Below are 22,637 nucleotides of genomic sequence, written 5' to 3'. Positions count from 1 at the left end.
TTTTATGAACATTTAGTTCAGGGAATGTGATTTTTATCAATATGTGTTTGATAAGGCCATTGTAAGACTTACTATTTACATGGCACATTACTAAAGTTAATCAATCTATTTGTCACATTAAATCACCTGGTAAAATTCTAACAAATGGCATTAGCATTTATCACATGATTGTAAAATAATAAACTGAATCAGTCAATTCCTTTTGTCAAAATAATTCATCTATAAAATAAAAATAATTTATCTATAAATTATTTTCTGAATTTGCCGCAGAAATATCTAAATATTTATTTTATTGTTTACTTCCGTTTTGCCGGTGTTGCACCAAATTCTGTGACCCGTCAGATTCTGTGACTGGTGCGTTGCTTGCTTGGTTGTTTCCGTGGTTTCCATAGCAACATGATACTAACAAAACAGCCCAACTTGCGGTTCGGTTAACAGCAACAACTTATTTAAAAAGAGTTTAGGTAGCTCGCATATGAACACTTTCTGAAGACCTCGACAGGTAGGAAAGTTACGTTTAAATTTTACACATGTTCACATTCACCCAAATAAGAGGGAGTGTTATGCTAAATATGGGTGTAGGATGCGGTACTCTGTTAAGATAGCCTTTAAGCTAGCTACGAATTAGCCATAGCTATTCCGGTGTTATGTCCTTACTGGTTTCCACACTAACTGGTTGCCGTACTCGTGTGTACAGCTGTGTTTTGCCCCAGTTAGCAGATTCGTCACATATTTATTAAACATATAACATGCATATAACTGGCGATTTCCAAGTCGCATCTCCTATCTACTGTGGATATTATTGTTGTTGTACATCACTACGACACAATTTAATTGTTCTTGAACCATCACCACTACAGTCACCACCCTTGTTTTCCATGTTTTTATCGATTATAACCTAAAATATTATCAAGATAACTATGTTAAATGTCTAGATATCAGCTCTTAAATTAAATTCTTATGAGCTATTTTTGTTGTATCATTATATTTGTCCAAACAAATGTACCTTTAGTTGCACCAGGCATTAAAATGAACAAGAAAGCAAGGAGAAAACAAGGGTGGTCTAATAATTATTTCCATGACTGTATATGTTTTTTAAATATGTAACTAATCTGCTACACCAGTACGGGCACCAGTTAGTGTGGAAATCAGTAAGGACATAACACGGGGCCCATTTTTAATTTGTCACACCCTACTGAACATTTCCAGGGCCTTGCCGAGCTGTGATAACCCCATCACCACCCTTCACTGTCTATTTGCGTTTACTTTAGTGGATATTTTTTCTGCCCCTCACGTACGACACCATCTATGAGTGTCGCACTTTCTTTGACAGTGATAAAGTGCTGTCCTACAGTCCCTGGAGAGGAGAGGCCTAGGGGTGTACAACTACAGTTAGCCTTTAGCTTCTGTCCAGCTCTGGTTTATCGATCAGTGCTTCTTGTCTCCTATAACCTCGGCCTGCTGCCTTGAGATCAAGTGTGGAAAATACCTGCTGTCACATCGGTCTGACTTTCTCTTCCTTCTACCATATTTTAGCTCCACACGCTGGCTGCTGTATAATTAGCAGGTGGAGAGGCGATGTATAATAGTGCCTATTTGCAAAGCAAAATCAAAGTGCAAATGTCCACATCTCAATGTCAGGTCAAGCTAATAAACAAACCCCATGGGTGCTGTATGAAAGGAAGTAGTGGACACTCTGCTCAGTCTGCTAAGGGAATTGACCACTCTAATTACAACATAAATTGAGTGGTCATCCAACCTTTGGCCTCTTAGCAAGTTTTCTGAGAATAGTGATGTTTTTTTTCTCCCATCAATTATCCCTGATTGTGAATTGACAATTAGGTTTTAGGCCATTAACAAGGTTAATATTTGCCTGTCATTTGTGATTACAAATACTGAAGTCATTTGGCTTTAGTAAATAGTTATCTGAGGATCATTTGTTTGCCTGCCAAGGTATATTTAAGCTTACATGTGTTCATTTTCCTCCCAGACAGACAACTCTAGTCACTGCTGTGCGCTGAATGCTTGGCTGAAGCTGAAAAGGATCCTCTTTAAAGCAGCGTCTGTGACGAGCCGCCATGGTACACCTGACCATAGATCTGATCGCTAAATCGAGAAACCACTTCAAAAAGAAAAGGGGCCTCTCCTTCCCAGAGTACCTCAAGACACTAACCCACCTCCACTTCTTCAGCAAGAATATTGAAGATATAGTCAGTAATCATTATCAATGCTGACATTTTCATTCTGTGCTTTTCCTCCTCTTATATGCCTCACTTTTACTTTTTTTTTCAGGGGGATCTCTCCATGTGTAGGAACCTCACCGTCCTTTACCTGTATGATAATCAGATCACACACATATGCAACCTTGGCTTTGCCTCCAACCTCACCCATCTGTATATGCAGAACAACAACATCACTCGTATAGATAATCTCTCCAATCTGCAGAGGCTTTCCAAACTGTGAGTGGACACGTTTAACTGATTGTTGTCCTCTGTGTGGTAATCATTTAGAGTTTAAGGTGTGTATAAAAATGCATGTGGTTTTCCTGCTCTGTAGGTATCTGGGTGGAAACAACATTGCAGTGGTGGAGGGCTTGGAGATGCTCTGTGAGCTCAGGGAGCTTCATCTGGAGAATCAGAGGCTGGCACCAGGGGAAAAGTTGCTCCTTGACCCTATGACTCTGCGCTCACTGGCTGTATGACCTATTTTTTTTACACTGCTCTGCACAGAAATAGTATGAGAAAATGGATGAACCACACACAATTATTTGGGCTCGCTTAATCTGAAGTGGAAAGATCAGAGAAAGGCCTAATTTTAAGAACATCTTTTTATCCACAAAGATTTATGTGGTGTATCATCACATTAGATAACCTACTGTGATGATACATCACATAAATCTTACATCAAGATATCAGATTTCTCAGAGGCCAGTGATCCATGTAAAAGCAGTATTGTGCCGCGTTTGATGATGTCAAAGAGACCTCTGTTTCTCTCTCTGGTCTGACAAATCAGTTTCAGCTCTGTTGACTTTGTTTACTGCCCAGGCCATGGATAAACACACCCAAAGTCTCAGCTTCTTGTTTGTTTGGATAATTAAAGAAATTGCTGTGCAAATTTAAAGAGTTCCAGCTTTTTATAAATGTGCCGTTATAGAACTTCAAACTAAGATGAATATTTAGCAACCGCACTATCTAGAGTCCGATTTGGACGGGATCCTCGTAGTTCAGGTATGTAAAGAGAAGACATCTAAATGTTTAGGAAGACATGAGAATACTGTAAAGGGTACATTTATTTTGGCCACACACAATAGTAATGTCTGCTCATTTGGGGTCAACAATGTGATACTTACTTTTAAAATTCTGTCATTGTATTAACTGTAATTCTCTTTATGAATCTTTCAGGAATCTCTTTGTGTCCTGAATATCAGTAACAACAACATTGATGATATCAAGGACTTGACAGTGCTGCAGGAACTCCAGCATTTTTCTGCTGCTCACAATAGATTGCACAATATGGAGGTAAATTTAGCTTTTTTAATGTAACTAAAAGTGTCCATGAAACCACTTCTACTTCTGTGGTAGAGGTACAAACTGACTGCATGCTGTGCATAATGGAGTCAAAGTAAATGTTACCACATCACAGCAACTTTGCATGACATGGTGTATTAAAGTCAACATACCAGCTATTGGTTGATCGGGTCAGCATTAACATTGTTCCGTAGCTTTTTTGCAGTGATGTGTGAAATGATATGGAGAACAGGGTTCTAAAGAACCAAATCCTGCAAATCCCGCCATAGGTTCCTAGTCTCCATGACTCTCACAGGGTCAGAATTATTCAACAAATCAGCGAGCCATTCCCCTGAGACTTTTCTCGCTGACAGCTTTAAACAAGCGCGAGTTTCTCTCTTTCCTTGGGAGGCTGATTTTTCCTCTCTGCCTCAGGATCCTCTATTTGATACTTTAAACCACCAGCACTTAACTTTAGGGGAGATTCATCGGCAGCAGAGATATGATTTATGCTCTCTGAAAAATGACCTGCGTGTTTTTGAGGGCTCACTCTGTGATGGCTTTCGTTTCTCTATTTGAATTTATATGTTAACTGAAAAGGTTGATGATTTCCTCTTTCTAACTGGCATTCGACACTAAAATGACACATTGAAAGCACTTTATAATTGACGACATGGCTGAGGCTACTTTTTTTAACACAAGTGATTTTCTTTGGAGAACGTTGATGCAGGTAATTGCTGTACACGTGTCATTTTTAGGAGATATCTCCTATAATTTATACAACCCGTCTGCCACTATTGATCGTGCAAAGACAGCCCTCCAAAGGATCAATCCCTTCTTCTGCGAATTTTGCCCAGAATGCAGAGGAAACATTATGGATTTTTAAAATAGATTATGACAGGCAGTCAGCTAGGGTGACAAATGGGGAGCATCTTCGGAGGCCGTTAGCTGTGTGCGGGGCAGAGAGGACAGGGGAATCGAAGCCCTGGTCAAATACAGGTTCATAACTGGCCCATCATTAGTCCAGGCGAGAGAGCCAGCCAAGCTCAGTAAGTATCCAGCCTTTGCTGTTCTCCACACCCCCGCGTGGGGGGCAATTTGGCGCTGGGCTGCTCTTCGGTGAGGGCTTTGTGAGTGACGGCCCTGACACGATCATTTATCAAAGCCTGGGAGCGCGCGGTGCTCAGGGGTCCCCTCTGAACTGATTGCAGCACGAGCTGGAAAAGTGGAAGCGCTTTGGCCAAGACAGGAAGGCAATGAACAATCAGAGCGTGTCCAGAGAGTATTCATATTTCCAGGCTTGGATTAATGTGCCTTTAGATAAACATACAACTGCAGGCAACTCGCTGCAGGAGCCAGCCTCACACTGCCCCAGGAGAAAACTTGTAGTTACATGACACCGGCGACACTGTTTATTAAAATAGACTGATGTGTTGTTTATGCACTTTCCCCTGGCCCTTGTACTTCACATTACCATTCACTTTTAGCATGTCTTTAAAATGTTCCATAATGTTTGTCTCTGATTAGGTATTATAAATATATTTGTTTAAAAGAAAGTTGTCCATTGTTTCCTGTTTAGTTCACTGATCATATTGTAGAGATACACTATTGCATATGAATCATTAGCAGTTAAAACAAAAGCGCAACATTTTTCTCTTTGTATATTTTCAGGAGTTGGAGGATGTGTTCAGCCACTGGCCTCAGCTGCTTCACATGGATTTGGGTGGAAATCCTGTTTGTAGAATACCGAAGTACAGAGACCGCCTGATAACAGTGTGCAAAAGCCTTGGTGAGATATGATAATTTTTTCTCCTAATCTGAAAATGCACTTTATTTCTCTGACTTGTTCAGGCTAATAATTAAGACACTACTTAATGATAAAAGTAAAACAGTTCACTTTTTAATTTCAAATTAAATGTTTGTCCGTCTGTTGATTTATTTATTTTTATAGAGGTTCTCGATGGAAGGGAAATTAACGAGTTAACCAGACAGTTCCTTATTAACTGGAAAGCATCCAAAGAGGCCAAGAAGAAGAAAAACAACAAACATTTGATGACCGGACTGTCGAGCCCCTACCCCTTAGCAAGTAAGTCATTAAATTCTGTACTTTTTAAAATCTACTGTTACATCTTTGCCCACATTAACACAAATATCCCCAAATATAAAATCATATGATCTAGTATAATTTAAAAATTAGCAATTAACTTCTTACACTGATTTAATTGTTCCTACTTAGTATTAAGAGTATTAATTCATATTGAGAAACAGTTAAATCCTAATAACATAGAAACCACTAAAAATGTTCATTTTGATTTTTCATTTTGTTGTTAAAAGATTTACAAATCTTTACTTTAATATTCTGTGTGAGATTTTACACATTAAATTTGTGTTTGTTTTTTCTTCTGTGATTTTGTTTATATTCCAGACGACTTTAACATGGGTCAGGGTCCTCATCCTGGTCACATCCACAGCCTCACTAACATGCAGGGGTGGAAGCCGCAGCAGTCTCTCAGGTCCAGAATCACAGCTCACACTGATCTCAGCTAACGCGATAGAGAACATGTTTTTGTCTCACTCTATTTCATTACTCACGAAACATTTAAATGTAGACATTAAATTAGAAACTTTTTAACTAGCTGTCATAAAGAATTTGTGTATTACATCACTCACAAATTATGGCTGTGAATCAGTTTGAACTCACCCCACATCCTGATCCATCTTACAATTCTCCCCAAATGCAGTAAGAAATTATTTTAGATGAGTTTTATTGTAAAGTCGGTTCTGTTATTTAAATTTCCCTCATCCTTCCTTCCTGACAAATGACTTGTTATTTTGCGATCATGCTGCCTTGATTAGCCGTGCTGTAATAAAACTGTCGGTCTTCACTGAATATTCACTAAATTTTAGCCCACAAAGTAATTGTAGAGGAAATCTTCTGTGCTTTTTCTTTCTGATATCACAGGGCACAAAAATTAAAGATTCCTATGAGCGGACTTCTCAATCATGTGGCTGCATCATCCCCCCTCTACAGTCATGTGGAAGCTTAAGACAAACCTACCAGTCCTTTAAAATCTCCACCTCCTCTACACATGCAGCACTAGCCCTGCTACTGCTAAGTGTCTTAGTCATCACAGCTGCAGATTTTTCATGTTTGTATATTTAGTAGGACAGAGAACAGTCACTGTCACACACTTGCTGTAGCCGCAAGCACTTCAGAGTCACTGCAGTATCCTTCACCTTGTGGTTTAAAATCTGGCCTTTTTTCACAGCTTTTTGATTTGATCTTCCTGTTATAACCATAAATAAATAATAGACTGGAAATAATCCACTTCTGTTTGAAATTAATTAAGAAGTTAAAGAGTGAAACAATGAATAATGGTTTGTGCACATTTATTTTCCTAACTTTCACAGCTGGTTTATTTCTAACTACATTTTTGGGGTCTCGAGATATTAATAATACATCCAACTCAAACTGTTACTTGCTCACAGTGCTCCATTTTCTGTGTGTCATTTTTCTTCTGCATGTATTTCAGCAAATAAGTGAACCACGAGATGCAGAGTGGCACAATCTAAATGATCACTCTGCCCGACCATTACAAAGCTTTACATTATCTAAAGCTAACAACACATGCTTTTTTCATTCCACTGTGATAAATGGTTATTTTATAGCAAATACAGTAACAATGCGGATGTATTTATTGTCATCATTGTCACTACATGTTTGGATGAGGAGCCACGGGGGTGTGTAACCCCTGAAAGATGTGGGGTTATTAGGGAAACAAGCTTACTTAACCTTCTTTTACTTTGCCTTATAATTAGTGGCCGGGAGCAATACTGTTACTCCATCCTTACAAAAACAATGTTTATTAAGAACAGTCCGAGGATATACATATTATGAATAATTCCTTTCATTAATTTGCCGACATCTCCGTTTGGAGCCTTGGAAATCAGAGTGATTAATTTATGAGTCTCACAAGAATTTCCTCAATGCCTGCCTGTTGATTGCAGAGCTGGAGTTTATTTATTAGCTGTTCCAATGAGCTTGCAATTCAAGACACCCTGGTAATTAGTCAAATGTTTTGCATATCACCTTACACTTGTCTGCCTGTCTTCACGGTGTGTTGCAAATAGGGTTTTGAAAGGCTAACCTTTATTTCTGACCATGACGAGCACATTTTTGAGGTAATTTTGACTAAGTTTCTTCCCTTTGCCACTTTTTGATAGGTTTATAAAGAAAATACAGTGTCAGGTTCGCAGCCAATTAGAGTGGGATTTGGCCTACCACATATCGGGGTTAAAGGAAAAAGAGCCCTGCCTCTGGCGTTGAAAGCGAGCCTCTGCTGCCCTCAGACTGAAATAAGTTAGGAAAGGGAAAGAGCAGTCTTCTCCACTGCGAGGGAGTGTTAGAGGGCGAGTGATTAATTACGTCGGAGTGAAATACTTGTCCACCGCTTTGTGTATCCAATAAATTAAGGGCTCCCGAGACTTTTACGCACACAGGTAAAGTGTTGGATGAGCGCGCAGGGACTGCTGCGCACCTTTTCTGCAGACGCACCACTTTATAAGGATACGCCGCACGTGGACTGGGACTATTCTACATTGAAGAGCAAATTCTCATCCTATCCAAGCCATCTTTGGATTGCCTTCATGTCTTTTATCAAGACAGCGCCATTGAAAGATATCAGAGGTAAAGTCCATATCAGAAACGGCTCTCAGAAGTTTGTATACCTGGCAGGATCTTTTTCAGTGCATGTCACTGAGCAATAAGCGCAAATTCAGATGTTTTTAGTGTAACTTTGGATAGCTGTCTGCCCTCTCATTTGGCTTTGTTACATTTTGTTTGTTAGTGGATGAGCTGTAGATTATGAACGTGTTGTCTGTTTAAGTTGCAGAACCATGCATTTATGACACTAGACATAATGGAGATTAGACAACTTAAGTTATAAGTGGTTTAATGCAATACATGAATACAAAGCCAATATATTATATAAGTTAAAAGTTAAGTTAAAAATAGAACAGAGACATTTAGACAACAATAAATAAATTACTTCTAAAATAGTTTTGTCATTTATAACTTTAACTCAATAAAACGTGCAATATGGTGGCCAGGTTAAACTACTGAAAGTGACTTGTGTTTCTTAACATAATGTTATTCTTCAGGTCTGTGAGTAAATCCCCATGGCTGGAAGACAGACGCACCGAATGGACAGCGGTAGTTGCTCCGGGGCGGCGGTGGATGACAGCCCTGCATCCAGTCCGAGCTCCAGTCCCAGTCCGGACGGTCGTAATCGGGAGCTCCAGCGGGCCAGGGCGCTCCAGAGCGGCGGGCTCGGCGGCAGAGGACGCCCGGCAGCAGCGAACGCAGCGCGGGAGAGGAGCCGAGTGCAAACCCTGAGGACCGCGTTCCTGGAGCTACAAAGAACTTTGCCCTCCGTGCCGCCGGACACCAAGCTGTCCAAACTCGACGTGTTGATACTGGCCACCACCTATATTGCCCATTTGACTCGAACACTGCAAGAAGAAGGCACGGAGGAGGGAGAGAGCACAAAACAAACAGAGGCGTTACACTCATTGAAAGGTGACGGCTACCTGCACCCAGTGAAGGTTAGTAACATAATAATAATAATAAAAAATAAATAAAAAAATAAAAAAAGCTAGCCTTTGTTATACTTAACCTGTTTTTGTTTTCAGTTGTGATTCAGTATTTTATTTTGAAATTTAGTTTCTAAACGAAATTTCTCATTGCATATCGATCTACAGTGCGAATATTTACTTTTTAAACAATTCTCACTTATAAATATGTGATGTAAAATATTTTAAAACCATGCAACATCTTTAATAGAGGTTGGTTTATTAACAAATGAAATGTCTTTGCAGAAATGGCCCATGCGCTCCAGACTGTACGTCGGAGCAAGCGGACAGTTCCTCAACTCAAATCCTTCAGAGTCAGAGAATCAAGGCCCATCATCGTCCACCTCGCAGTAATAGCCTTAAATCATTTGTATGAAACAATTTTTGCATGATTTCATGCTGTTGCAATCGCAAATGCATTATGATCGTGGACCTGATTTTACTCCCACTAAAGCATACCAATAGACATTGTAAATTAATATATTACGTGAATTTTATTGTATAAATTCTGAGAAAGCATACATTATGTTTCTCTGTTTGTTATTTTGACTAATCCTGTTTGCCTGCATTGTGCAGCTCCGTACATGTCCCAGGTATGATATTTGTAGAAATTCCACGGGATAATGAACCCGTCATGCTTGAGGTGTGCACTTTCAGTTGAAACATTTGCACTAAATGCATGTGTGAACAACTTAACATCTGTCATGTGAAGTGGTCTGTCAGAGAGTCAACAATGGTGGCTCTTCGTCTCATGTTCCTCCTTATTTTTACATGCATGGTTGTAAATGTGTTTGTGAATAAATGAGTTCAGTGAAAGAAGAAGAGTCTCCCATGGTTTTCAACGTTAAAGCAAAATCTATGAAAGTGCCTTTTTTTTTGCATGAAACCTAATTTAAAGAGAATACATAAATATAATATATAAAATTGCAATGCAATGCAGGTTGTCAAGGCAATAATTATAATATTAAACAACACTAATAATTATATAATAATAATATATTATTTTATTATTATTGTTATTATGTATTATTCTGGTATAACTTGTGGTTTAAGATTGCTCTTGTATCGTTGGATAGTCATTGTGTGACAATTTGTAACATTAAATCAAATAGAGCTGTGGTGCTTGCTTGAAGGCTAAATAAGGAATTTGGTTTTAATATTGCCCTCATAACACAAAATTGAATTGCACAGAAAAATTACCATTGAAGAATATGAAGTTTTTGCACTGACTTTAAAAATCCAATGGGCTAAACAATAATAAATGTATGCATAGGTTATGGTAGTTTCAGCTGTGTTTATAGTGTCAAAAAATGCAACCTATAATTACCTATATTTGTACAGATTAAAGGTGTAAATATTTAGCAAATTAACCTTTTTGCATTTGACATTTAAAATAATTTAGCATTTCGCTGGAAGCAAAAGTGAAATTAAGTCTTTTTGACATTAATTTGTTAACTACTGTAATTGATCTTATTATATGATGCAGCTTCTTAAATCACACCTTTAAGAGGAAACTGAGGACAGTATGGTTATTCCAGCGACACTGAGGGAAATGAGGGAGGTTATGAATATACAAATGATCATGCATACAGATCCCGTCTCTGTTGTATCTTCTGAGCTGAAGAAAATATAGATTAACTGAATTTCTACTAGGCCAGTGATTCACAAAATTGGGTCCATTGCATTCTGCCAGGAAATCTCTGTTTTGAGATTAAATGTATAAATAATGATATAACAATGTATTTTTTATACCTTGGATTTATTTAATTATTAGACTTATTAATTATGTTAATATAATATTAATAATTTACACAAACGATTTTATAGGCCTATCATATTCAAGTTCCAGACTAAGGCTATTATTGCTCCTTTTATGCTTATTATTATTCAATATTATTTAAAATAATCAGAATTCAAATTTTATTTAGCCTGTAACCACAAAGAGTGAAACACTTTCTCTTGATAGGTGTGTGCATGTTCTGAAATTCACCTTCAATTTTTTTTTTTATCTTATAAGGGTCCTTGGCTGACATAGATTTAAAACCTCTGCACTAAGCTATATTAATAACACATTTATTCTGAATTCTGTTTGATTAAATGAAAAGAGAATTTTCAAATCTCTAATATGAGTGTCAACGTAATAGGATGTAGCTGGTGCTGACACTATAATTACTCCTCAGCTGTGCACTTTGTGTGAGCTGCAGGCTGCAGTGCGCAGCTCTGCGGCGCAGTTAAGAGAGGTCGGACCCGGAAATCCCTCCCCTTCTTCTGCAGACACAGCCACGAGCAGAGAGCAGCCTAGCTCCTCACCACATCTTCCAAGACGAAACCATGTTTAATCCCAAATATGCAGGTAGATATGACTTTATATGTTTCCACAGGTGTGTTGTTTGCATGTCGTGGACTTCTGGTTTCCAGACTGATTCGCAATTGGCTCTTTAACATGATTATAGCTTGTTAGCTAACCGTTAGCTCATGTGTCTGCCACGTGGGAGAAAAGAGCGCATCCTAAAAGTTCATGTTGAGAGGTCTTTATCATGACACAAACCAAAATGAATATATTAAGTCATGTTATGATGCAACTGGGTAGCTTAAATCAAACGCCGAGAATTAAATGCGGTCTACTCGGTTTACTCGTGAATCCTAGCAGTTTCACATGAGCACGTGGATAGTGATAATTTAATGCAGGGCCTGCCGTCTATTATTCACTTGTGTTAAATGCATATATCATGCTAAACGTTCTTTATTGCCTATGTGCGGGGTACACTGTTTAAATGACCAGGCCGTGGCTGTAATGCTTGTATACCTATAAGTTACACGGTTTCCCCGCCTCGCTGAAGACCGGTCTCATCTCTGAGGTAATGCAATAAATCATCTTTTGACAGTTCAAAAGGAAAAAACGCCCTCAGTGTCATTCAGCTTCATGCAGCCCTGACCATATCTGGTTGTGTCCAGGGGTCAGCAGATGAGCTGCTGGTCAGGGAATTGCCCTCTCCCATTATTTCACTGGGGAAAGTCCTCGTGGCTCCCTCCTGAGGACGTAAGGTCATGGCAGAGGTCGTGACCTGCTGTTGAACCCGTCCGATGTTAGCCATGCTCCCAAGCTGTGTTACACTGCTACCCTTTGACCTTCGGGTGATCAGTCATCTGATTTTCACCGTATTGGCTATTTCTTGAGTACATCTTATTCATGCAAGCTGAAAATCAATAGGTCGCTCCTAGAGTAATTATTGGTGAAGTTTGGTAAAGTTACTGTGGCAGACTGGAAGTCGGGATTCATTTATAGACAGAACATGCACTAACTTTATGATTGGCCTTTGTGTTATTCATAGATGTGCAGATGAGGATGGCAAGTCTGATCTATGAATGTTACACTTGAAAAGGTAAGATTTTTTTCTTTAGCAGTGTTAAAACGGATTGCAAGATTGGTTAAACCATACAATTGACTATTAAGTGAAATAATCTTTGTACTGAGTGATTTTTATTTTTATTTATTTTTTCAGATACCACCATTGGCTACTACACATGGCCAAATATTGGTTATCACTGTGTGAACCTTAAGGTGAGCCTTACATTTTTTATAATTTTTTGTAGTGCTGTGCTTTATGGTATGGGCAGTCCTGCTGCTGGAGTAGTGATGACTTCACATTTTTGCCGTTTACCCATCAGACAATAAGGTGGTGAGACTGTGACTAACTGAATCACCAGCATAATATTAGTTGGGACTGGTTTTGATGTGGATAATGGTATGTAGAATTTTTTTATAAGGCTAATATTGTTCCTGGGTTTTCTTCAGCAGGTTCAGAAGTCATGCTGTTGTCACAGAAGATGCAGCAGATGTCATCTGTTGTGATCAAGAGGTGAGTTTCCTGCTCCATTGTCTAGTCCTACCTAGTGTAAAAAGTAATTTCCCAACCATGGTGGTTTTTTATTTCATGAACTCTGTTTGCAGAGGAGTCAGAAATTACTTGTCTCTAAGTCTTGGCCTTTTCCTTAAAATGTTGAGCACTGGCAACTCGTGCAGCTGTTAATAGTGATGAGATATGTTTTTGCCGTTTACCCATCAGACAATAAAGTGGTGAAAATTGCATCTACTGAATTACCAGCTGCATCTTTAGTTTCAGGCTTGTGCATTGTTGGCCCAATGATATGGGTTTTAATGCATTTACTATAATGAAAATTCCACAACAGGAAATATCCATTTGACTTTGAATTTCAGTCTTTAAAGAAATGTTAAAAATCTTCCACATTTTCCCACAGATGAGCAGTTGGAACAGCAGTGAAATGTGACACACTGGGTGTCTGCTTCATCTTAAGGTATGTAAAGCCTTTGCCAAACTACTTAATTTGCTGTTTTTATCCCAACTGATAAAGATGGCCTGTTTATTTTACTAGTAATGATGAGTTCATCTTTTCGCCGTTTACCCATCAGACCAAAAATGGGCTGCTGAGAATGTGACTAACTGAACTAAAAGACAAAGTTTTGTAAAACTATATAATCACTTTTTTCCCACTCATACTGATTATGTATTTATTTCTATTAGGAAGGTTACAGGGCCAGTTGACTGACCTGGCAGTCTATGGAGCGGCCTCATTTGAAAGGGTAAGTACTGAACTCTGCCTCCATCAACAAGCTGTTAAGATTTCGTGCTACAAATTTCATTTGACACTGTCACAGTATTACCTTTTAATGTTTTCCTTTTACTTGTGTTTTTAGCGTTTATGGAACTGACGAATCACCGCTTGGAGGAAGTCTTCATAATTAATAAAGGCTGTCAAGAAAAGTGCCTTGACTTGATTTTTTTGTTAATAAATTGTAAATTGTAATAAATAAAAAAAATAAAAATAAATTGTATTCTCTTGGTTAAATATTGCCAATACTCGCTCATGTCAACACTGCAAAATTCAAAGTGTTTTTGTATGGCTCTATTGATTCAATAAATCTACAAGTATGAAGGCATGAAAGGAAAGTGGTGATATATTTTGGTTTTAAAGAATCAACAAGATGGAGCAATTTTCTCTCCCCTATAGCAAAATAGGGGCAGGTTTGTTAACCGCTGACATTTCTGGCATGTCGCAGTAGCAGAAAAGGGTGAAAGTTATAACCTTAATGGCTCTGTCCCAGTGAGCCAGCATACATAATACCAGGACCTCTTAAGTGAAGTTATCAATTTTATGAAATACACCTGTGCTTTTCCTCCCTGCATATCAAATATCTGCCATGAAAAATGTGTGCATGGTTGATGTGACCGTGTGCTGCCTACCTGTTATATTTTACACCCTTTGGAGAGCTGTTACTCCTCTTTGATGTATGTGTCTGCTCCAGGGGCGTAGGCGTAGATGAAGCGTAGGATATTCTGGTGCAGCTCATCCAGGGTCCTGTCTCTCCTCTGCAAACCATCCACATCTCCCAGGTCACAAGGAAACACTGCATCGGGTGGAATAATGAGGGCAGAGGCCCCTGTAGGAAGAGGCAGACATTCCTTTAAAAAAAATTAAAAATAAAAACCCACCATAGTGCTTAACACAGAACCATTACAAAACTGGTAAAGCTGTGTAATTGGGTGTTTTATGTGCATCTACATTTTGTAAACAGGATGAGCATGACAAATTTGGTGATGTAAAAATTATCAAGGTGGAATGTGTATCATTAAATCTCCAATTAGAAGTTCTGTATTTGTACTAGGTGTCAAAGCGGAAAGGGCGATTGCACTTTATTTTTTACCATGCTTGAGAGTGACTGAGTTTTCACAGAGAAGCACAGCAATCACAGCATCTTCCTCCTGTACTCGTGTTCTGAGACTTAACTTGCAGTGTGCCTCAGCCAAAGAGATCCTTCAACAAAAAATGTGAAAAGAACCATTTATAAGTAGCACTGCATGAGTAGATGGGTTTTATAAATATGAACCAAAAGTAATTTGTAAACTGAATAAAGTAGCATTAAAATGGATAATTGAAGTAATCAAAACAATCCAGGCAATGTAAATGTTTTGAAATTTAAAGTTTAATGTGTCATTTTTGGCCTCCTGTCGGAAAAACAGATTTATTTTCATAGTTCAAGTTCCACATAAAATATGTCAACACAGTGAAAAAGATTTGTAAACATTTGTCATAACCAAATGAAAAATAGTCATCTGTATGGTTTGGATGAGAGTTCTCCACCTAGTGGATGGTTGTGGCATTACACTGGACAGTAACTCATGATTTGGTGTGGTTGTGATGCAGAAAGTGAAGATGGAATATTTAAACAGAAATAATGAATATGATTTCTGTAGTGGAATACTTACAGTAATTTGACAGAGGCCACGGACATCTTGACACCTTGACTCTGTGTTCGGACTCGACGGCTGGCCATGTAGTAACCATGGATTATTTTCTCTGCTCCGGGGCTGAGCTCCACTTGCAAACTCTGTGCATGAGTTACCAGCTGTAAGGTACAGAGGTAAAAATAGAAATTGCAGTTCAAACTCAGTTTATAAGCAATAAAATGAAGGCCGCATGTTTTAATAAAAATAGCAACCTCCTTGTAGTCTTGAGTAGAAAACTCCCAACAGGATGGGTAGAGGGGTTTTCCAGGCTGCACTGCCTGCTGGAGGGTGTGGACAGTCTGGGCAAGCACAACCTGCTCTCCCATCATATCCCTGCACTGAATGACTAGGCCAAAGGCGTCTGCCAATTGAATTGGTACAGGACCCATTTCCTGCTCACAAAAGAGACTGGGCATCAGAAAGCTGTCTTATGTGCTATTCTAAAAGTGCTGACATGCACTTATGTTAGAAAGTAACCTGAAATCCAAACCATTTATGAAACTTCTATTTTACTGCTTCTACAGTCTATTGTCAACATTTCCCCTCGCTGCAAAAGAGAACAACAAAGCATTGATTATCCTCAAGGGCTCTGCTGTGAAGTAATGTTGTCTGGGCAGGGCACTTCCTTCTAGAAAAATAAATTGTCTCAATTTCCTGTTTTGTCTTTACTATCTACAAACAACATCTGAGTTGAGTGAAATGGGACTTTTCTTGCACACAGTGTACTGTACCACACAAGCTTAAGTTCCACTAACATATGACACACTAGTTTTTTTTTTCAAGAAAAGATTTTGTAGTGCACATTCAGACTATGTGAGACAGATTGAGCTACACCCCATACAACACCATGTTGTCAGTAAACCCACTGCTGTTCCCAGTATGGCACAGTCTGCCCTCCCTGACCGCCGAGAGGCATCTGTGGAGTCTGTGAGGGCCCAGAAGCTGCATTGGACTGGGAAGGACAGCTGCTGGTCAGCATCCTCCCCGTACTTCTTCCCCGGGATGAACACAGACACTGTGCAGCTCTCCAGCACTGAGAAAAATTTAGAGGGAGGGGAAGAAGATTAGGTACCATGTTTTGTTATGTGACACAAATTATCGTAATATGAATTGCTGGAAGAATCCTCCCTTTACTACCTGACTGAACGGCATCCAACCTGTCCTTTTTGTAACAGCCCAAATCTCCCAACATGCAAATACCACCAGTAGCTAGCAGAGCAGAGCCAGCATGGATGGTGGCGGTGCCTGTTCCATGTTCATCTCGGGACAGAGATGCAAACATCTCCCCCGAGGCCTGGTGCCTGACCCCACGACTCGCCAAGCTCAGGCTGTATGTCATTAGTCTAGCACAAACACAGCGGTAGTAGGTAGTGAAGAGGACTAAATCTCAGGTTTCAAATGCAGTGTGTCCATTTAGAACGTGCAAAATTGGGTCACGAAGGCTGTTTTACCTGTCTAGTATGAGAGTGTCAGAGGTGACAACGAGGAGATCCAAGTTGTGAAATGTGTCCTTTGCGTCAGCTCTCGTCTGCACCAAGCTGAGCAACAAGCCCAGCTTTAAGGTGTTGTAGAGGCCTGGAGGAGCCACATCCAGCCCAAAGCAGTGAGTCACAATGGCGGAGAACCTCCAGGGAGAAGCAGCTGTGGCCTTCAACAGCTCCTGGAAGCTGCCACTGACGTTATGGGGATCTGTCGGGGGAGTTGTGAGACATGAGATGAGACAATTTGGTAAGGATGCAAAAAGTGATACACATACAAATTTCCTCTTATTTTTGTCCGGATCCACGATTTGTTCTTATTTTCTGAGTACCCATTGTTTTCTGGCTTTAAAGAATGTTTTCTTATTTTTGCTCTTCAACATCTTCAGCTTGTTTTTTTCTGGCCACAAATTGTTTGTACAATGCAAAGAAACACAAGTTTTAAATTTGAAGAACATAAAAATAATGTATATATTAGTTTATTATATAATAGATATAATACATGTTTTAGCTGTTTTTTTCTGTAACATCAATACTAATGCTCTGGAAAATCCTCTTTATTTTATTTAAGTTTATTTAACAATACGTCAATTTCACTACTGCTGAACTTCTTCTTACTGCCTCTCTTACTTTTTTGGTAGAATCCCTCCAATTATTGGAAATGTGCCAGAGTATTTGCACTTGATACAACACCTGTCCTTATGGAGTGTTTAGATGGCATTACCTATGCTAACAAACAATTATGACCAATTGGGATTCATCATTCAACACACCTGGGCAGGTGTAGATTGTTTTTTGTCTTAGCAGAAAAGTAAGAGAAAATATAAGATACATTTTAGAGATATTTGTTGGATGAGGCCCAATGTTGCGTGAAAAAATAAAAATGAAAATTGTTATTTAGAAAACACTGTGTCAAGAGATGTTAAGAGGGATTTCTGTGGATTTGCAGCAGGATTTAATATGAGATAATTAACTGCCTTACACTCTGGCTCCCACGGTTGGACGCTATTTGCTTCTACACTCCAGGTAATGCTCGGCCACTGGTGCACATGCGCAGGAATGCCTAACACCCTGTAGAGTCGACCGATTCTCACTGAGTTACACAGCTCATCTGTACGAATAGGGGAAACAAAGCGGTAACACTCAAAGGGGTTGTTCTGTACTTTCTGGTGATTATTGAAGAAACATGCATGCCACCTACAAACCACTGCCAAGAGAAACACAGAGGGAGGCCTTTAGAACAAAGATTTCTCTGTGTGCGAATCACACAGCCAGCTAATGAGTGTTCCTTGCACTTATTAACATATATGTTTAGTAACGGGAACCCAGTGTATTGAATTCCCCTACAGGACTGGGTCAACAGAATATGTTAATCCTGGTGTTGAGATTTGCTAAGCTCCCAGAGGTGCTGGCTGGACAATGTTATTAGAGGGGACAGAAACACTTAATATCCCACCATGAGGCACTGTGTGCGGCTGGCTTCACAAAAATCTATTTATTTGAACTCTCCCCCACTAAGTTTGTGTTCCAAAGTGAAGCTCATTTAGAAAGCCACAGAAAATTAATGACAAACCTCAATACATCTGACTGTGTGTAAATATAAGCTATTACAACCATATTTTTCAGGACCGGGAGTGACTATAATGGATGAAAATATGATTTTACAAACAAATAATACCCTTTTAAAATTTGAGGATATTAATCAACAGTACAATATCTCCTTTAAGATTTAAACTTGCAAATGAAAACTGAGCCTTTTAGCCCAGTTAAACTCAAAGTGCTCATTTGTTCTGTGCTGTGCAAACAAACTGGTTGATGGACAGTCTCCATATACCAGTTTCAGTGCTCTGCAGCGCTAGCTGTCATACAGCATCTTGTCAAACCAATCCAATAATTATGAAATAATCCAGGGGGTATTCATGTATAAGCATCCTACAAGAAAAGCTTTAGATAATACAAAGTTCAAGCTATATACAATATAGCTGTGTTCATTTCACGGGTATGTTTATGGTAAAGTTAAAACATAACGCAGACCCTTTATTGTGACAGAAATGCTTTTTCATTTCATACTAGATTTTGTGCTGTTTAGTTGAGACGTTGTAGAGGAAAGTAGTCAGTCGTGTGTTCTGCAGCTGTTCTCCAGATTGAAAAGAAACCTGAAGTCGCCAAAAAACACAAACAAATTCAAGTCCTGTTTGAAAAGAGCAGATCAGAGGTGAACTTTGGACTGTTTATGCTATCATTCTATGTTCTTTGTTGTTTTAAGATTAGGTTATTTTGATGTGAGCATGTGATGTGTTTTTGCTTTACGCTGTATAGTTTTTTATTATAATGTGCTGTAATACATGCTGCTCGTGCACATGTTTTCTTCACCTGCCTCTTTCAGATGTAAATAGGCCAGTCGCTCTGTTTTGGCTATTTTGTGTAGCCAGAACCAGAACACTCAATCAATTTGTTAGCTGTGTGACACTGTAATAAGGGACAAAAATAGGCAATTATAGAATGGGTCTTTGTTAGAGCAATACACTCTGTTAACTAACCTCTGAGAAATAGGGTGACAGACTGGTATCTCAGTGAGCTCTGCTGATGGGCGTTCAGAACATCCAGTGCTTTGACGTGGATCAGCTCCACCAGCTGTTTATCTGTCCCCGCAAAGACACATTTGCAAACATTTTAACCTTGTGGATCAATTCAAATGTCTCCAGTGACATTAGAAGAGACATCACTCTCACCTCCCAGCACTCTAAACTTCACATCCTCTTTCAGTTGGGAGCTGCACATCATGCAGCTGAAATCATTTCTCACGGTAGCCGACTCTGTGGCTCCAGGTGCATGGACACGAATGTGGTGAAATCCTAGAGTGGGGAAATGAAATCAAATTTGAGTCTATGAATGCTACGTGTTTAAGAATTTCTTGGAAAAAAACATACAATCTTATGAGTACAAACTCAACTGACTGTGATCTGTCTTTACAGTTATTACTACGAGAAGAAAAGAGAAAAGAATAGGGTTCAGAGGTGACAACATGTCTCTCCTGCAGTACCTGTAGAGCAGGGACAGTCATCATTAATGCAGAGGAACCTGGCCCCCTGGGTGTATTTTGTCACTCTTGTCATGGCAATGACCAGGCCCTCCATGGAGACAGGTCTCATGGGCCCATACCCACGAGGAAAACTGCAGAGGTCCAACGAGTACTCAGGGAATGGAGGCAGATGTGTCAACTTCAGAATTACATTCACCTCAAAGGGAACAATCAGATGACGCACTGTTACAGGCAGAACCAGCGGGAAAGTCAAAGCGATAGCTACACCTTTTATTTATACCTGACTCTCTGTGTGAATTTTTTCAACAAGTGAAAGCGTCTTTATGGCCAGGAAGCAAACCTGAATGAGGAATTAGGCAGATGTAGTTAACATTAGAGCTGAAGTTTACATTTCATTTTAGCCTGCTCACAGTGATCACTTACAGACTGAAACAATGATGTTGCTCTTATGGGATCATGCAGAACACAGTCCCCCAATAGAGGATCCACCTCGATTACATCAGAGGGATTGACACTGATACAAAACCTGTAGACTGCCTCAATCTGTTGGGGGTCTGGAGAAGAGGGGCACAAATTAGCAGGGTTGGAATCCTAGCTTAACCCTCTGAACCCCAAGCAGTTTTTTTGCTCTTTTACTCAGTGTGCAATATATCGTCACACTGTTAAAATAATCGCCTAAGTCATTTTTTGTCAAAAACCACCTATGGTAAAATCGCCTACATCCTGTGATTTTATTCCTTTAAGATAATGGCCTATGTCAAGTGTGTGACTTAAGCGGATTTATTATGCCTAAGTCAAAATAAAATGTGACTTAGGCAATTTTTTGAACATGCCTTTGTGACTTAAGCACGATATAGTAACACTTTATTTTGAAGGTGTCTACATAAGAGTGACATGAGCGTGTCATAAACATGACATGGGATGTGTCATGAACATTAATGACACTTTGAAGTAACATTAATGCTCATGATACTTGTCATGTCATGTTTCTGACAGGCTTGCGTGACTCTTATGTAGACACCTTCAAAATAAAGTGTTACCATATCTTGCTTAAGTCACAAAGGCATGTTCAAAAAATTGCCTAAGTCATTTATTTCTCTTAAGTTACATAATTTACAGTGTTATTACTATCCTCCACCATCCTTTGTTACATCCTTTTTGAGTGAAATGATCAATAAATGTCATATGTTACACTTTTGGTGAAGTTTTTTGTGTTTCCTGCAAAACTTGAAAAAATGAGTTAGGCGATTATTTTTAACAGGGTGACGATATAGTAGTAAGTCCTGCACCTCTATGAAAACAGCTAGAAGTAGAATCAACTCAAAAACGACTTTTGTGCAGAAAAACAGTTATGATGACATAAATCATAAAAAAAAAGCAATATATTTTTAAAAATGGAATACAATGGAACTTATTGCACTTTTTCAAGTGCCCACAAGTGTCATAAATATTGGAAAATCAAATTGGGTCTCCACATATTGAACAATTTTATTATTCAAACTTTTTTTAAATTTATGTTATTGAAAATGAATCCATTAAGATGGCTTTAGATCTTTAGTCCTTGTGAGAAAGGTTTTCAAATTGAAGGAATTTGGAGCAAAGCCAGTTTCACACATCAAGTCATAAAGGTGCAGAATACATAAGTTGGAAAAATGAAAGATCAGTATTTTCAGTATCATCATAAAAAACAATCAATTAATAGTATCAAACCTAGCTTAAATGTACTTAAATGTATGTACTTTTAGCTTTCATTGCTCGCTAACGATAGCTAACGGCTAACAGTTTTATATTTACCCACCGTTAAATGGTTTACAATCTTCGGCCAGTTTGTGAAGGCCACCACTTCTGTCTAAATAGACCAGAACTGATTCTTTTAACGATAAAATGCCAACCATCTTAACTTTATGGTAAGAAAGAGGCTAAGTTATAACTTTAGTACTTTGCTATAAGCTAGCATGAAAACGCTTACCGGCCACCGTTTGAGTTACTGTAACGTTAGGTTACTGTCATAAACTGTATAAAGCTTACTGTACATCAGGGGTCTCAAACTCAAATTACCTGGGGGCTGCTGGAGGCATTATCAAAATGACCAAAAAAGGACACAAAATGACCCCAAAAAGACACAAAATGACCGAAAAATACACAAAAAAATACGACACAAAATTATATAAAAAGACACAATTATTAAAAAAGACACAAAATGACAAAAAACAAAACACAAAATGACAGAAAAAAGAGAATTACAAAAAGACACAAAAGTTTTAAAAAAGACACAAAATGATTTTAAAAAGACACAAAATTAACAAAAAAAAGTAATTAAAGGGACCCTCCACACACAACACGGTAAAGTGCCATTCATATAAAACTCACATTAAACTTTCATATCAAGGTGGGGGCCACAAAATATCGTCACGAGGGCCGCGAGATTGAGACCCATGCTGTGCACTATTGGCTTCCGTCGACAAATACGTTATCCCCAATAAAATCGAAGAACTGCATTTTAGTATAAAACATAATATATATCAACAACTAATATCTAGATTTGATAAATGTGAAAATTGTAAAAAATGATGAGGATTTAACATGTTTTATGACTGACTACTCCAAATTGAAAAAAAAGTATAGATATACATTTTGCTACACAAACCATGCATGCAGTTAAATTAGAAGC

The 22,637-nt window shown here is 38.8% G+C and overlaps 3 protein-coding genes and 1 long non-coding RNA gene across 8 annotated transcripts; 3 read left to right on the top strand and 1 right to left on the bottom strand.

Moving 5' to 3' along the window:
• Window positions 1-383: 383 nt before the first annotated feature.
• ppp1r42 (protein phosphatase 1, regulatory subunit 42) lies at window positions 384-7,200 on the top strand. 4 transcript variants are annotated; one of them, XM_059327060.1, is made up of 9 exons: window positions 384-502; window positions 1,991-2,210; window positions 2,293-2,459; window positions 2,557-2,695; window positions 3,402-3,518; window positions 5,178-5,295; window positions 5,458-5,592; window positions 5,932-6,019; window positions 6,469-7,200. In XM_059327060.1, exons 2-9 carry the CDS (start codon window positions 2,079-2,081, stop codon window positions 6,551-6,553), a joined length of 981 nt encoding a protein of 326 aa, XP_059183043.1. In that variant the 5' UTR covers window positions 384-502; window positions 1,991-2,078; the 3' UTR covers window positions 6,554-7,200. The 4 variants fall into 4 exon arrangements, with proteins under 4 accessions (XP_059183043.1, XP_059183044.1, XP_059183042.1 ...); XM_059327061.1 differs by having other exon boundaries at window positions 421-502; window positions 1,995-2,210; XM_059327059.1 differs by lacking the exon at window positions 384-502 and adding an exon at window positions 1,176-1,503.
• A 1,232-nt stretch (window positions 7,201-8,432) lies between these two features.
• mcmdc2 (minichromosome maintenance domain containing 2) lies at window positions 8,433-22,057 on the bottom strand. 2 transcript variants are annotated; one of them, XM_059327319.1, is made up of 15 exons: window positions 21,765-22,057; window positions 20,390-20,520; window positions 20,247-20,306; window positions 19,967-20,162; window positions 19,656-19,778; window positions 19,464-19,565; window positions 17,906-18,034; window positions 16,897-17,134; window positions 16,583-16,788; window positions 16,312-16,478; window positions 15,658-15,837; window positions 15,425-15,564; window positions 14,863-14,972; window positions 14,402-14,598; window positions 8,433-9,017 (listed from the first exon to the last, which is right to left on the bottom strand). In XM_059327319.1, the coding sequence occupies exons 1-14, from the start codon at window positions 21,859-21,861 to the stop codon at window positions 14,432-14,434; spliced, it is 2,046 nt and encodes a 681-aa protein (XP_059183302.1). In that variant the 5' UTR covers window positions 21,862-22,057; the 3' UTR covers window positions 8,433-9,017; window positions 14,402-14,431. The 2 variants fall into 2 exon arrangements, with proteins under 2 accessions (XP_059183302.1, XP_059183300.1); XM_059327317.1 differs by lacking the exon at window positions 8,433-9,017 and having other exon boundaries at window positions 14,113-14,598.
• Window positions 8,658-9,913, top strand: LOC131962329 (transcription factor 24-like). The gene is made up of 2 exons (XM_059327320.1): window positions 8,658-9,110; window positions 9,384-9,913. The coding sequence occupies exons 1-2, from the start codon at window positions 8,685-8,687 to the stop codon at window positions 9,489-9,491; spliced, it is 534 nt and encodes a 177-aa protein (XP_059183303.1). The 5' UTR covers window positions 8,658-8,684; the 3' UTR covers window positions 9,492-9,913.
• On the top strand, window positions 11,375-13,935 carry LOC131962330 (uncharacterized). The gene is made up of 7 exons (XR_009389921.1): window positions 11,375-11,490; window positions 12,470-12,520; window positions 12,641-12,699; window positions 12,934-12,997; window positions 13,398-13,454; window positions 13,682-13,740; window positions 13,855-13,935. It is a non-coding gene; the product is annotated as an uncharacterized LOC131962330 (long non-coding RNA).
• Window positions 22,058-22,637: the final 580 nt, after the last annotated feature.

This window comes from Centropristis striata, chromosome 23 (assembly GCF_030273125.1).
Source record: "Centropristis striata isolate RG_2023a ecotype Rhode Island chromosome 23, C.striata_1.0, whole genome shotgun sequence".
Lineage (NCBI taxonomy): Eukaryota > Metazoa > Chordata > Actinopteri > Perciformes > Serranidae > Centropristis > Centropristis striata.
Note: the sequence above shows the minus strand (reverse complement) of the source record. Positions and strands in the feature narration are given on the sequence as shown.

Excerpts from the sequence above, each read along its gene's own strand:
- mcmdc2 (XM_059327319.1), bottom strand. The coding sequence starts at position 21,861 with ATGGTTGGCATTTTATCGTTAAAAGAATCAGTTCTGGTCTATTTAGAC. Across the intron at positions 20,163-20,246 it reads AAATTCACACAGAGAGTCAG|GTGAATGTAATTCTGAAGTT; the intron begins GTATAAATAAAA and ends GTTCCCTTTGAG. Across the intron at positions 14,973-15,424 it reads GTGGCCTCTGTCAAATTACT|GATCTCTTTGGCTGAGGCAC; the intron begins GTAAGTATTCCA and ends TTTTTGTTGAAG.
- ppp1r42 (XM_059327060.1), top strand. The coding sequence starts at position 2,079 with ATGGTACACCTGACCATAGATCTGATCGCTAAATCGAGAAACCACTTC. Across the intron at positions 2,211-2,292 it reads GCAAGAATATTGAAGATATA|GGGGATCTCTCCATGTGTAG; the intron begins GTCAGTAATCAT and ends TTTTTTTTTCAG. Across the intron at positions 2,460-2,556 it reads CTGCAGAGGCTTTCCAAACT|GTATCTGGGTGGAAACAACA; the intron begins GTGAGTGGACAC and ends CCTGCTCTGTAG.
- LOC131962329 (XM_059327320.1), top strand. The coding sequence starts at position 8,685 with ATGGCTGGAAGACAGACGCACCGAATGGACAGCGGTAGTTGCTCCGGG. Across the intron at positions 9,111-9,383 it reads GCTACCTGCACCCAGTGAAG|AAATGGCCCATGCGCTCCAG; the intron begins GTTAGTAACATA and ends ATGTCTTTGCAG.